Genomic DNA, 15,258 nt, shown 5'->3' on the forward strand with positions numbered 1-15,258 from the left:
TTTGTTTTTTCTTCATTAAGAAACATACTTAATTTTTTAAAGTTCATTAATAAGAGTCATTGAATTAATTCATATTAATTTCAACTCCCTAGAGAAAATGGATCTGAAACTTTTTTTCATGTTTTAGATGCAGTTATGTTCTCACATGTACCATGTAATCACTGACACATGATGATATCAAAAAAGCTTTTATTAAATACTTTGTGCCAGACATAAGAATTGAGATAGAAGCAACTAATATAATCGCTGTCTTTGGTGAGTTTCCAATTCTAATGGGGAATGACAACATATAAAGGGAAGATAGAAAAAAGGGACAGTTTCTATGAGCCATCACATTTAGAAATGATGGAGAAGTGACATGGAATCCTAATTCCAGGTGAAACAAGGCAAATGCTCAGATGCCAAAACACAGGGACAGAATTTGGGGTTGTTGATGGCCAGATTTTAGAAAGCCAGAAAAGAAGGAAATTGTTTTAATAGATAGACAAGAAATGATGAGGTTGGCTGGAGTTTTACTTTTCACTTTTAAAGATTCACCTCATTCTAAAGTTAATTACAGCAAGGGATATTATTACCTGTAATAGGAAAGTAGGGTTTTAAAGTATTTTTAAAAAACTTTTTTTGGATGATTTATTGTATATACTTCATGTAGCATTTCCGTGACCTAGCTTTCTTGCCATAGTCAGGGATTTTTTTCCTCTTACTATTTGGCTTCATTTTAAAATAATATGGAAATGATGCTTCCTCAAGCATTCATACAACATTGTTCCTTGTCTTCTTTTTTGTTGTTGTTGTTATTACTTCCATTCCAATTTGTAACTACTTGAGCCCATTGTTAACTTGTCAGTGTGAGCATTTACACCTTGAAAATTGACAATTTTTACAAATCAGACCTTGGTTAATAGCCTATTTTGTGAAACATCTCCACTTAAGAAAGTGATGAAAGAATTATTAATAAAGCAAATTTAATTTTAAAATGTGCCACAAATAGATTCCCCCCCACCCCACCTCCCCAAAGAGAGCTGATTGTTAAATACTGTCAAGCATCCTGTTCCCTCCATAATTTCCCCACCAGGCCATTTAGCTCATTGAGACAACGTCTTAATTTTTCTTCTCCTGCCTTCTTGGCTGCATTTCCTTGGGATTGTCATTTTTTTGTGGTATTTGGAGGATCCTTGTCTCCCACCCCTCAATTCCTCATCTCTAATGGAATTTACCAATCTATCTTTTTTTGGTAGAGGGTGGAAGAAGAAACCCTAGTGAAGAACAGCAGCGCTTGCAAAGATTACCTCATTGAAGCCATGAAGTACCACCTGCTGCCCTCCGAGCAGCGCACACTAATGAAGAGCGCCCGGACTCGGCTGCGAACGCCCATGAGCCTGCCCAAGGTAAGAGCTTCCAAGCCAGGGGCTCCTCTCAAGATTCTTTTCCAGATTTTGTGTTTTCCCCCCATAAATTACCAAATGTCTCTCATGCCCAAATGACATTTGGTTGTTTCAGAGTTTTATTCATTCTAATTATAGAACTAAGAACTAAGGGGAGTTAATTAATCTAATTGTAGTATCAGGAGGAGAAGGCTCCTAAAATTAGATATTTATTAAATTGGAAAGCTAGATTTCAGAGTTATTTCACAGCAGAAGAATTTTAAGTTTGGGAGTATCATAGACCCATTTGGTAGTCTAATTCCTTCTCAGAATTATGTTTTTAAATGTAAAAAATGAATTACAAAGGAAACAAATTATATGTATATTTTGATGTTTTTGAAATCAAAGTTCACAGGTGCTAAAGTTAAGAACTCTTATTTCAAGCCAGAATTAGAAAAAGATATTTAATTCCTCCCTTACACTTGAAAAGTTGTTCCTAGTGATACCATACCAGATGTCAAATGGAGGGGTTGTGGGGTGCTTCAGTACATAGAACACTGCCCCTGAGGTCAGAAGGACCCAAGTTCAAATTTGACTTCAGACACTTGACAACAACGAGATGCTTGGATGAATCATTTGACTCCAATTGCCTTGTAAAAATAAACTAAAAACAAAAAAAAATTGGTCAGATGAACCCATTTTTTGAAAAAATTGTTTTAGTTTTCAAAATTTTGGAGATGGATTTCTCTTATTTTTAATCCATTCATTTTCTACCACCCTCATCTTCTGTTTTCCTGATTCTTAAGCATTTTAGAAATTAAAGCTCAATTCACACTCAATTTAAATCCCTCTTCTCACAGCCTTGCTCTCTCTGCCCTCAGGAAAATCTTTGTTTTTCTCTCCTTTCTTCTCTGGCCCTCAGTTTGCTTATTTGTAAATTGAAGGAGTTGAAGTAGATGAACTCTGAGGGTACTTTCATCTTTAAATCTGTGATATTTTGTTCTTTCATTTCTTCCTTAACAAAACCATTCATTTTTTTACTGCCTTGTTTTTCATCATTAAAAAAAAAAACCCTTTCAGTTTTATTTTTCTATGTGGGATTTCTTTTTATGATAATTAAGACCCTGTTCTTTGGAGTATATCTTGGGGATGACCTCACTAGGACTTGTAGAGGATAAACTGTCATCTGCTGCCTCCCTTTTATTACTTTTATGACTTTTTGACTAAAGCAACCTGTATTGTTTTAAGAAATATGAGTTAATTTGTTTTTGTCCATTATTCTCTTGTCTTAGTGTATATGTGTGTGTGTGCTAACTTCCTTCTGGTATCCCTTTCTCAGTAAATTCAGTGTTTTGGAAGTTTCTTTCCCATATATTCAGCCTTCTTCTTTTCAAATTAAATTTCATGGGGGTAGTTTTATTCATATTTTTAGCTCCTAAGAGTCTATATTGATAATATTTTTCTTTCTTTCCCATTGTTAACAATACCTCTAAACTTAGCATCATCTGATAATTTTGCCAATGTGCTGTTTTTTCATTTTTCTAGAGAGTTAATAAATATTTTAAATTAGAAATGAACTTCAGCACCACCCCCTGGTTAATTCTTTTATAATTCCAGCCCACTGATACATTGCAGTTTGAATAAAATTTCAGTGCATATGAGGATGTTTCTAAACCACAAAGAAGTCATTAGTGGATTTGACTGATTGGTTTTGATATCACATGCAGTTGTATTGAGCCTGCTTTAAAAAATATTCCTACTCCCTGTTATTTATAATTCTTTCACTTCCAGAGGTTAGCTAGATTTACTCCTTCTTAAAATATTTAGTTTTACTTTTAATAAATAATAAGGGATATAATATGTAAAAAGGGCTATAGTGGATTGTAGGACTAGTTTCAAAGTCAAGAAGGTCTAGATTCAAGTTTTACTTCTAATTCCCATTTAACCTCTTAATGCTTCAGGTAACTCAGATGCTAAATAATAGAGGAATTTCTGACACTAATGTGATCACACATCTGGGTCACAAAGAAGTAGCATTCTTAACACAAGGTAGTTTCAAGGCATTCATTTTCTCATTTGTTTTTAAAAATAAATGTGCCTTTTTCAGATTTTCTGATCTTTCCTCAATTCTCCAGATTTGACAAAAAATTATTCTAAGTGGGCTCAGTAAGTACATTTGCTAGTCCCCTTAATATCTTAGTATGCATGCCATCTGAGTCATGTTCACTTTTTACAAATATTCCTTTACCTGCTTTTTTTTCTTTAGCTAATCTTTCAAGTGTTCATTGCATCTATATTATTTAGTATCTTTTTAAAAAATTCTTTTAAAAAACCCAAATTTTAAAAAAAATTCCATTTCTTGGCCAAATTAAATTTCATGCCCTTCTCTTTACCTACTTCTTTAATTATGTTTGTTTTATCACCAGCATTTTTCACTCTATTTGCAAAAGACTCTCCATAATCCCTTTTCTAACATTTAATTCATTGTTACTGTCACTTTAATCTGAAGGCCTTCACAAGTAAAATCTGTATTGTTCCATTTACTTCTCATTTCTAGCTTATCTTTGTCACTTTCCAGAATTCTTTGAATGATACTTGGAACACTTTTGCAAAATATTTGAACAGTTTTCTTTTCCCTTTCCTCTCCCTTCATCCCTTTTTTCCTCTTCTCTTGCTCTTTTCTCTCCTTTTTGAGCATCTGATCTATTTGAATCCCATTCCTGAATTGTTCAGAGTATGTATAATTTTTGATTGTTCATCCAGAATCCTTATATTAATAGATCTCTTAATTCTTTGATTTTCATGGTCATGAATTCAATAGAGAATATTCTGCTAGTCCACTGTAATGAGCCTTAGAGGTTTTCTCTCTTTCAGATGCTGTTTATTTTCCTATTTGGGGCTCCCAGCTCTAGTCCCAATTTCAGTCTGACATTTCTATAAGCAAAAATCTCTGCTTGGAGTTTTCCTGTTTTGGGATGACAGTTTTTGTCCCATATGTTCTCCAGGAACTCACTCCATGCTCAATTCATCCCTGTGTGTATCAGAGCCCATCGCGAGATTTTGTCCTCCATAAGGAACTCCAGTTTATCATTTTGGGGGAAACTCTTAAACATAAGCAGAATCTTTAAAAATAATCGCCTCTCTTTCCCCCTCTTAGCTAAAATAGTGTTAATGGTAATTACGCAGCACCCAAGAGCAAGAATTCCCCTGGGGAAATATTTTTCAGGGTTCTTCTTGAAAGTGATTCTACTTTGTACTTGGTACCCACAGTCTTACTCTTTTTTTTTTTTTAATTGAATTTTTGATCAGTTTTCGTAGCTGTTTGGGGAGGTTTTGTTTTGTTTTATTTTTGTGAATTGAGTGAGTATTTTCACTTATCTGAAACCATAGTTTTTGTTTCAGAATTTTTTTTTAATCTCCAGAAACTCTAGAGGTTATTTTAAGTGTCTTGGTTTTTCCTTTCCTTTCAGCATTTTAATATTGTATCTCATGCTTTTTACAGCCCTATTTTGAATCCCCTGCCTGTCTAGGATTTGTAAATATTTTTACAAATAAAAATCTATTTTATTGCTATGTACCTGTACTTTTTTTTCGTTGTTAGAATTGCTGAAATTGTTACTATAGTTATGGAAGAGAAGGAAAATGCAGTGGATGAAATCTGGACCCAATGTCATAGACACCCAAGTTCAGATCCAATCTCAAAGACTTATTAGTGGAGTGACCCCTAAGCAAGTCACTTAAAATCTGTTTGTTTCTTCATCTGTCAAATGGGGATGATGATAATAATAGAACCTATCTCCCAGCATTATTTTGAGGATCAAATGAGATAATATTTCTAAAGTACTAAATCTTAAAGCACTTTGTAAATGCTAATTACCATTTAATCTTCAAGAGATGAAGAAATGGAAATTTAGGATAGTGTAATTACTTGCTGACAAGTTTAAGACAGATATTAAATTCTTATTTAACCTTCTCTCAAATTTGTTTCATCTGTAGCTTTTTGTTTAAAATACCATCCTGTTTTTATGTCCCTTTTAGTTTCTCAATTTCCAGTTTCCTTTTTCCCTCCCACCATTAGTATGGTGTTCTTAAAACTGGGATCCTGTGAAATTTTGAAAGATTAGAGCTTCAGAGTTTCTAACAACTGTTTGTTGGCAACATTAGAGTGAATTTTTAGCATAAACTCCTTACCTCATGTAATTATCACTGCTCTTACTTTTCCCCACAAGTTTTATTCTCTCTAATCTTGTTATTGCTATATAGTTTGAATAGCAGATTGCCATGCTTTTAGTACCTCTCTTGAATTCATATAAATGTGCATTTGTGAATATAAAATAATGCTGCTACTTTTTTGTCCTTAATAGACAAAAATGTTGACTTTTTTCCCTCTGCTCCCTTTTTGTGAGACATAAAATAATTAACATATTATCATTGGCATTTTATGCATATCTGGATTTGCTTCATAAAGGAAAACTTTTAATTTTCATCAAGCATACATTAATAGTGATGTGGTTTGAACCCCAAAATTATGTGGGTGATGTAGACACCAGATGATGGTAGATATTAAAAGTTGGGGTTCGGTCATGTGAAGAATTCACATTGGCCATTTTCTTTGACAAAAGGTAGATTTATTTTAGGGAATAGATTACAGACAAAATGAAGGGATATGATAGACACCAGAAATGATAAATATGAAATAGAGTGGGAGAGCATATAAAAGGAGTTTTAAAGCTTAATGATAGAAGGGCAAGTTTTCTAGTGGAACTTGCCATTTACTGGAGAAAGGAAACATCCCATGAGGTTAGGGCATGTCCTTAGCTGGCAGGCTAAATCCTGAAAGGGACTTAGCATCCGTACTTAGCTGTAAGAAGGAAAAGTGGGGTTGGGAAGCAGAAAAGTTAGGGGAGATATAGGGGAAGGAGAAAGGCGCCAGGAGACAAGAGTGCCCTGGCAGACTGACCCAAAGGAAGTGCCTTAGAAAATAGTGTTCTCCCTTTCTCCCATGTGAACCCTCAGTTTTTCTTTATTTTATTCCTTTTTTCCCCAAGCTCCTTGTCATTCTTTACAATGACATGGCTAAGGTTATGATTTCTTTCTCTTAGCATTTTTGTTTCTCAAGAGTCATCAGAAAATATGTATACATGTCTATAAAAAGACAACTAATTTGTTTCTAAATCTGATAAGAATCGGGCCTCCACAAAGCCGTAACTTACCCCCTTTCTTCAAGGCTTAGGCTTTCCTATCTTTCCCTGATTTCCCATAGCACATGTTGATTATATATTGTCTTATATTATTCTTTAATTGTTACACAGATGTGTATTTTGTGATTTGTAATCAGCATGAAGAAAAGGCCTAAATCTTTTACATTTTATTCTCTTTCCCCCTCCATTCTCCCACTCCAGTGCCTAGAATAATACAAAATTCTGGGTACCAATAAATACTCGTCTAAACAGGATTGAATTTGTTTGATGCCCTCATAGACTCGGAGAATAGACTACTGTGCCTGGGGTCATTATGCTTCCTAAAAATTTCTATGCTCTGTCTCATGGCAGATCTCTCTATCTAGTTGTGATTCTGTATGGAAGTTCTCTTGTGAATTCCCATTTTTACTTTATTGAGTTGTTTTTCATCTCCCTTCTCTTTCCCCTATCTTTCCTCTTCTTCATCTCACTTGACCTTTTATCTCCCTGCTCTAGCCCAGACCTACTGATTTCATGTTCATCTTTTGATTTAGATAGGAAAGTACTAAACCTCTAATTCTTAGGGAACCAGAATCCTCCTGGCTACCACATGAATACTTGTCAGGATTGACTGCATGCTGATGGGAGTTTTGTTGTTGTTTAATTTAAATCCTGCTTTTATTTATTTACTGCTTTTTTTTTTTTTTTTTACTGCTTTTATTTAAAGGACTAGAAACTTATCACAGTTTCTGAAATTCTTTACTAAATATTCTAGACTTTTTAGCCCTGACGTTCCTCCTCCTCCTTATTGATGTTTATTATATACTTTGATAATTATTATATATCGGTTTACAAGGTATTTCCCTACTCCCCACCTTTCTCCTTCCCAACTCATTCTACCTTCATTACCCCAGCACTCTCGTACTCAGACCTTACACAAGACATTTAAAAATCTGTGATTCGATGTTTGTGAACAGTTGTTTTTCTGGTCTCTCCTTTTATAGTTGATGGTGGTGGTTGGTGGTCAAGCTCCAAAAGCTATTCGAAGCGTGGAGTGCTACGACTTCAAGGAAGAACGCTGGCATCAGGTCGCTGAGTTGCCTTCCAGGCGATGTCGAGCAGGTAAGGGGACTTATGCAATAACCATCATCTGCTAAAGGATGCTGATCAAGCCCAAAGGGCCTGGAGCTCACTGCCACCTTACAAAGAAAAGACTCTCCCATAGAAAAACTTGCATTAAAATTGTTAAACTGAGTCCTGTAACTCAGAAGCACTTTGCAATCTACAATAGTATTTACTATGATTTTTTTTAAGCTTCCTGTCTTTTTTTTTTTTTTTTTGAGGTAATTGGGGGTAAGTGACTTGATTCAACAAATTTGAACTCAGGTCCTCCTGACTCTATGCACTGTACTACTTGGCTAACCCAACAGTTTCCTGTCTCCATCCTTTCCTTGTTCCCTGTTTCTATACAACATAAGTACATCAGGTATAAGGTAGTCAGGAATGGGTCAAAAAATAGGATATATTTTGGGGAGTTCAAGGAGACATGGACACTTGGCTAGATTCCAGAAGGGATCCATTGGATCCCAGTCACTTCCCTTGCTTCTTGTTGCATTTGACTCATGAAGGCATCAGGGGCTAGTAAAATGTCCTTCTTGTATTTATGAATGCTAAACATGAACTTTAGACTTCCATGTCCTACACACTTCAATGTTTTTTATATTGTGGGCATTTCAGTCAACAATACAGTGCAGTTAGGCTTTGATAGTATGTAATAATGGGCTTGGGGAGGAGTGATTCCATTTGTATGCACAAGTGTAATGTGCTATAAAGGGTATCTGTGATGACCACATATTTAAAATCAGTCGGAGTCAGGAATTCAGGTTAAGGGAAATATCTTCAATCTTTATTGAAGTGAAGAGGTGAAGAAGGATTGCAATAGCAATATGGGCAAACAGGAAGCCAGCTAGCAGAGGGGGATTGGAGGTGAAGGACGGTCACGATAGCAGTGTGAGCAGCTGTAACAAGACGCCAGCCAGCAGTCTCTCTTTCTGCTTCCCTTTCCACTCCCCTGCCTCCACCCACCAAAAACGTCATTTCCTATACAACACATCAGGACTTGCACAAAGAGTGGGCGGGGCCATTCCTTCTCCAAGCATATATATTAATAGAGTATAGTCCAAGTACTATTTAGCCTCATGTGCTTGGGACCTCAGTGCATCAACGTGAGCCTCAGCCCATTACATCTCCCGCTTTCTTTTGTTTTAGAATACAGGTGGTCATGCCATCCCTGACTCCTCAGGGAAGTCAGAGCCTCCAAGGGGAGGTGATCACACCCTCCCTGACTTCTCAGGAAAGGAGGTGAAAGCACCGAACAGCAGGTGATCATGACCCCCCTGACTTCTCAGGAAGGGATATTAAAGCACTAAAAAGGAGATAATCACGCCCTCCCTGATCTCAGGAAGGGAGAAGAAAAGCACCAAAGGGAAGTGGGGGTTGTTAGCAGGTTTCTGGGCTGAGAGGTCTTATTATGCACAAACCCATCAGCATGGGAGGTATTACACAAGCACATAGCAATAATGCAGAGGCTATTAGTGATGACCCTCCCCACAGTCAGTGCAGGCTCGATGTGGTGTAACAAACATGAATTATACACACCCAAGTAACGGTATAACAAACAATATAAATCAACATTGTGTTGTAAAAGATTGCCAGAAGTCCTAGAAGGAGAGTATGTAAACAGCAGTCACACATACGCCTTCTTCAGCAGCCAAAAGATAGTCCAAAACCAATCTATTGTCCATTGCTTCACATTGAATCCAATGATCACCCCAAGTTTTTGAAGTCCTGCAAAAGTCTTTTTATATGTTAGGGAATCCAATGATTCCAGCAGATTTTGAAGTCCTGTAACAGTCTTATCATTTCTCAGAAAATCCAATGATTCCTGAGGGCTTTCAAGTCTTATGTCTCAAAGAATCCAATGATTCCTGAGGGTTTTCAAGTCCTACAACAATCTTATCATGTCTCAGAGAATCCAATGATTCCTGAGGGTTTTGAAGTCCAACAATTTTCTATGTCCATGAGTCAAACGCCATAACTGCCACACTCTTTCAATGGTGAGCACAGTCAGCAACAGAACCACCCGATGTTTCTTGGGTCTTCTCCTTCCTTTCAAGGGTCTGCTCCTTCTCTCTGCGATGGACAAGGCGAATATGGCTTGTTGGCACCCATCTGATTCCTTCTCCATCTGTAGAGATACAAGCAAATCCTCTCCCCCAAGCAGTTAGCCTGTCTGGTCCCTTCCATTCACCACTTTTTGGGTCTCTCCACATCACCTGGCAATTATTTAAAGATAGTGGAGCTGCTCGCACTGGACACTGCCCTTCTGGTGGGTTATAAAACCTATCTGCCGGAGCCAGTGCATCTTTGTCAAAAATCAAGAAGTTAATAGTATAAAGGGCTATGTTGAAGGCCTGCCAACACTTTCACCTGTTCCTATCCAATGGAAAACTGATACACCAGTGTGGATAGAACAGTGGCCCTTAGGTAGCGATAAAATTCAGGCCTTATTAGATATAGTACAGGAGCAGCTTGAACAAGGGCACTTACAACCTTCTCTAAGTCCTTGGAATTCCCCAGTGTTTGTTGTAAAAAAGAAATCTGGAAAATGGAGGACGCTCACTGATTTAAGAAAGGTGAATGAATAGATGGAAACTATGGGAACTCTTCAGCCTGGACTTCCATCTCCTACTCAATTGCCTAGAGAATGGCCTCTTTGGGTCATAGATATTGAGGATTGTTTCTCTTCTATCCCTCTGGATAAGGAGGATATGAAAAGATTTGCCTTTTCAGTGCCCAGCGTTAACTTAGCTGAGCCTTATAAAAGATATGAATGGACAGTTTTGCCACAGGGAATGAAAAATAGCCCCACTATGTGTCAAATGTATGTTGCTGCTGCTCTTGCTCTAGTAAGAAAAGCATTTCCAAAAGTTATGCTATTACATTATATGGATGATATACTGGGATGTGCACCTGAGGAACAAATGCTAGAAGCATGTCTGCAAAACACCATAGAAACACTAAGGAATTACAAATTGTACATAGCTGAAGAAAAAATTCAAAGACATGCTCCTTTTCAATATTTAGGATATGAAGTATACCTTAAGGTGTTTACAGTACAAAAACTGTCCTTAAGAACAGAAAAGCTAAACACCTTAAATGATTTTCAGAAATTGATAGGAGATATCCAATGGATGCGACCAGTGTTAGGCTTGACTACCTATCAGTTACAACCATTATATGATATTTTAAGGGGAGACAGTGCTTTAAATTCACCACGCCAGCCAGCAGTCTCTCTTTCTGTTTCCCTTTCCACCCCACTCTCTCCACCCACCAAAAACGTCATTTCCTATACAACACATCAGGACTTGCACAAAGAGTGGGTGGGGCCCATCCTTTCTCCAAGCTTATATATTAATAGAGTATGGTCCAATTACTATTTAGCCTCATGTGCTTGGGACCTCAGTGCATCGAGCCTCAGCCCCCTATCCACTATATTATATTGCAGTCCACAATTTCAGTTCTCAGTATACTGAATGCCTTGGGAGTTAGAGTTAGATAACTAGCTAGGGATATCTGAACAGGAAGACTGAGAGGAAGATAAAGATCTCAGCCAGACATCTTGCATTTTTATAGCTTTTTAAAATAACCTTCAAAAGGCAGCTGGATGACACAGTAAATAAAGTGCTGGCCCTGGAGTCAGAAAGACCATCTTCATGAGCTCACATCAGGTCTCAGACACTCACTAACTGTGACTTGGGGCAAGTCACTTAATCCTGTTTGCCTCAGTTTCCTTATCTGTAAAATGAGCTGAAGAAAGAGATGGCAAATCATTCGAGTATGTTTGCTGAGAAAACCCCAAGTGCAGTCATGGAGTAGTGCTTAACTAAAAATGACTGAACAATAATAAAAATATCTTTATGATTTATTTCTTTTTTATTTATGTTCTCCCTTTCTTATTAGAATGATAATTCCTTGCAAGTAAAAATTGCTTCATTCTTTTTACTTATATTCCTATGCCTGGTGCAGTAAATACTTATTGATTATTGGAATGATTAATTCATCCCAATCCTGAAATCCTTAAAATTAAAGCAATATCTAATAACTGTTTTTAAGACAAACAACTGCCCTAAGTATTATCAAACATACAAAATAAAAACTTTAAGTTCCTTAAAGGTATATATATCTTGTCTTGTTCATCTCTTTCTCTCTCAGTGTTTAGCACAGGACATCACCTTTTAAGCTGTGAAATGTTTGTGGAATAAATTAATGACGTCTTAAGTTTTGGTTCTCTGGGGATATAGATTCCATTTGGGATAGAAGATAATTGTTTAAGACAATAGAAGTAGCATCATTAGACATGATTAATTGCAAATAAGTTGTATTAACAACAATTCTATGAGATAACTTCATATTGGAGTGATCAAGGAAGGCTTTATGGATAGGTTTAGATTGTAAACTCCTTGCAGGCAGAAATTGCCTTTTTAATTAATTGTAGTATTGAAATGTTTGTGGAATAAATAAATGGCATATTAAGTTTTGGTCCTTTAATACAAGATAGATACAAAATATTGTGGTGTGGATTTCAAGCACCACTTGGTTAATGTAGCTTTTTCAAGAAGGTATAGACTTAAATGATCTTTAATTATTTCTTTGATTACCTACCTATTTGAACCTGAATGACTTTTTCTTCATGTTTTCTATTTTGAACCTCATGTATGTTTTATTTGGATTTTAAATTAATTTTGTATAACATACCCTAATATTAGAAACCAAGAACAATCAGGGCATGTGCTTAGAAGAGGCATATCTACAAGAAAAAATGCTGCTACAGATGCCTCTTATTGTATCATTCTCTTATTCAAGAGTTCAAAGATAAGAATCTTTGGCCCTACTCAGAGTTTATTTACTGCATGATAAGCATTTATTGTTTTTTAAGCAAATAGGCACTATGCTAAACATTGAGGATACAATTAATTAAAAAGGCAATTTCTGCCTGCAAGGAGCTTACAATCTAAACCTATCCATAAAGCCTTCCATACCATGATAGTTTGTATCTCTCTTGTTTTAAACACAGAAAAGAATAAAAACTCAGTCATTCTCCAAGCACGCAGGTAAGCATTTATTCTCCAGATACATTTGGCCAGTGTCTCATTAGGTCTTAGGTACAAATCAGGAGCATTTGATGGGTCTCAAAGCAATCTTCATTCAGAGGTGGTACATTGAACATGACGTGGTACTCAGGGATGTGTTCTTCTCACAGGTATGGTCTACATGGCTGGCCTCGTTTTTGCCGTGGGAGGTTTCAATGGCTCATTAAGAGTTCGAACTGTCGATTCCTATGATCCAGTTAAAGATCAGTGGACCAGTGTTGCTAACATGCGGGATCGGAGGAGCACTCTGGGAGCTGCTGTGTTAAATGGCTTGTTGTATGCAGTCGGGGGATTTGATGGAAGTACAGGTAAATTTTCTCCTGCTTTTCTCTTCTTTGCTATGGCCATTCACACAGTCAAGTAAAATCAAACTAAACACTTCAATGTTTGAGGACGTTTCATTGTTTCTAAATGAGAGAGATTTTTAAAATAATCTTGCACTGATAATATGATTTTTTTTTTTTTTTTTTTGCCCAGATCTTTTATTTTCTCAGAGGAGACAGGGTCAGCAGCTATTCTATAACTAAGTCTTTTTAAATTTTTTTATTAAAGCTTTTTATTTTTATAAACAATGGACAATTCTTCAACATTAGCCCTTGCAAAACCCTGTGTTCCAATTTCCTCCCCTTCCCCCATACCCCTCCCCTAGATGACAAGAAGTCCAATATATATGTATGGTAGAAATATGTTGTAACTAATAGTCTTTAAAAATTGCTGGGACATCACTGAAAGCTTAAATGATACAATGATTATTGTTCTTAAGAGAAGGATTTAACCCACGTCTCCTGACTTCAAAGCCTGCCCTTTACCCTCTATACCATATCTATCTGCCTGTTTTGATCTGGGTCCCTGATTACATGAGTGTAAGGACAATCTAAACGCCCTTGTCTCATAAAGAGCTTTATCTGATATGCAATTTATAATCTTGGGACATCCAGTTAGGTTCACATAGCCAGTAGTATCAGAGATGGGAACTTGGGAACTTCTGACCATTGAGGACATATTTCCTGTTAATGCTGCCTTGTTCAACTAGTGCCTTAGTTTCCTCATCTGTAAAATGTGGAGGTTTAACTAGATAGCCCCTGAGATCCCTTCTAGCTCTCCACCTTTGACCCTTTGATGTAACACCTCTGTAAACTTGGTTATATATTCTGTTATTTTCTTTTTCTTTATATAATCTTAATTAGCATAGCTAATTTAAGTGGCCTTGAAAACAACTCATATTAAAAGAAAAAAAGTTCAATTATTTTAAATTTTAGAAGAAGAAATAAAGCCTACAGAGTCTGCAAATGATAGTATTTGTCTCTAGAAAGAATAATGATGTATTGGGGTTTGTTGCAGGTTTATCATCTGTGGAAGCATATAACATGAAGGCTAATGAATGGTTCCATGTTGCACCAATGAATACTAGAAGGAGCAGTGTTGGTGTGGGGGTTGTTGGAGGTATGTATGTACTAGAAGTTCATTGGAGTCTCCATTTTCTGTTTCTGGGAATAAGGTTTCCTGAATTTTAGAGGTGAGGGCAATGGGATCTTCTTCCATATTCTAAAATTAGAAGCATATAATCTTGTTTTAAGAATTAGAAAGGACAGTAGAGTTTATAGGATCAAATCGTTCCATAAGGTTTCTCCAATACCATTTTGTTCAACCCTCTCATTTTATAGATAAGGAAACTGAATCCTCAAGAAGTCCAGGGAATAAAAATTGCCAGCATTTATATAGCACTTCACAAACATTATCTCATTTTATTCTCATAAAAATCCTGATGAGGAAACTGAGGCAGACACGGGTAAAATAAACTTGCTCAGAGTTACACAATATAAAAGTGTTTGAAGAAGGATTTGAATTCAGGTCTTGATTCCAGGTCCAGACTTAATCCCTTTTACCACCAAAGCACTATACACAAATCACTCTAATACAAATTTAGACTCTTAAACTATTTACAGGTGGCAGCTGTCTCTTGTCCTTAGTAGCTTATCACAGTGCCTGGTGATGCCTTGTCCACAATACATCATTTATCCTCCTCGTGCCTCAGTTTCCTCACCTGTAAAATGTGGAGGTTTAACTAGATAGCCCCTGAGATCCTTTCTAGCTCTCCACCTCTGACCCTTTGACCATCCCTTTATCTATAAGCAGTTGTATTACTATTAGACAATTTTCTAAAATACCTTATACAAAAATATGTTATTAAGGAAGAATTCATATTGCTACTGAGAGAGAAAAGCAGCCTTGACACTTTCTTAACCAGGACCTTTTACACATCTGGTTCTCCTTGCAATCCTGCTTCTAGGCTTGTTGTACGCTGTGGGGGGTTACGATGGAGCGTCCCGCCAGTGTCTCAGCACCGTGGAGTGTTATAATTCGGCAACAAACGAGTGGAGCTATATCTCAGAAATGAGCACACGTAGGAGTGGAGCGGGTAAGTGCAGGCCCTAGTGAGCACCTGAACTCTAGGGGCAGCTGCATGCACACAGAGGAAGGATATAATTCATTAGCATCTCT

At 36.8% G+C, this 15,258-nt stretch overlaps 1 protein-coding gene across 3 annotated transcripts in view; it reads left to right on the plus strand.

The window, feature by feature from the left end:
* KLHL2 (kelch like family member 2) overlaps positions 1 to 15,258 on the plus strand; it is a 128,970-nt gene that overhangs the window by 99,195 nt on the left and 14,517 nt on the right. For all 3 annotated transcript variants that reach the window (XM_051963770.1, XM_051963772.1, XM_051963771.1), the window contains exons 8-12: positions 1,239 to 1,388; positions 7,549 to 7,666; positions 12,867 to 13,064; positions 14,098 to 14,199; positions 15,047 to 15,175. In XM_051963770.1, the coding sequence (XP_051819730.1) occupies positions 1,239 to 1,388; positions 7,549 to 7,666; positions 12,867 to 13,064; positions 14,098 to 14,199; positions 15,047 to 15,175 (697 nt within the window). The remainder of the gene's footprint in view (positions 1 to 1,238; positions 1,389 to 7,548; positions 7,667 to 12,866; positions 13,065 to 14,097; positions 14,200 to 15,046; positions 15,176 to 15,258) is intronic.

The sequence above is a fragment of the Antechinus flavipes genome, chromosome 6, assembly GCF_016432865.1.
Source record: "Antechinus flavipes isolate AdamAnt ecotype Samford, QLD, Australia chromosome 6, AdamAnt_v2, whole genome shotgun sequence".
Lineage (NCBI taxonomy): Eukaryota > Metazoa > Chordata > Mammalia > Dasyuromorphia > Dasyuridae > Antechinus > Antechinus flavipes.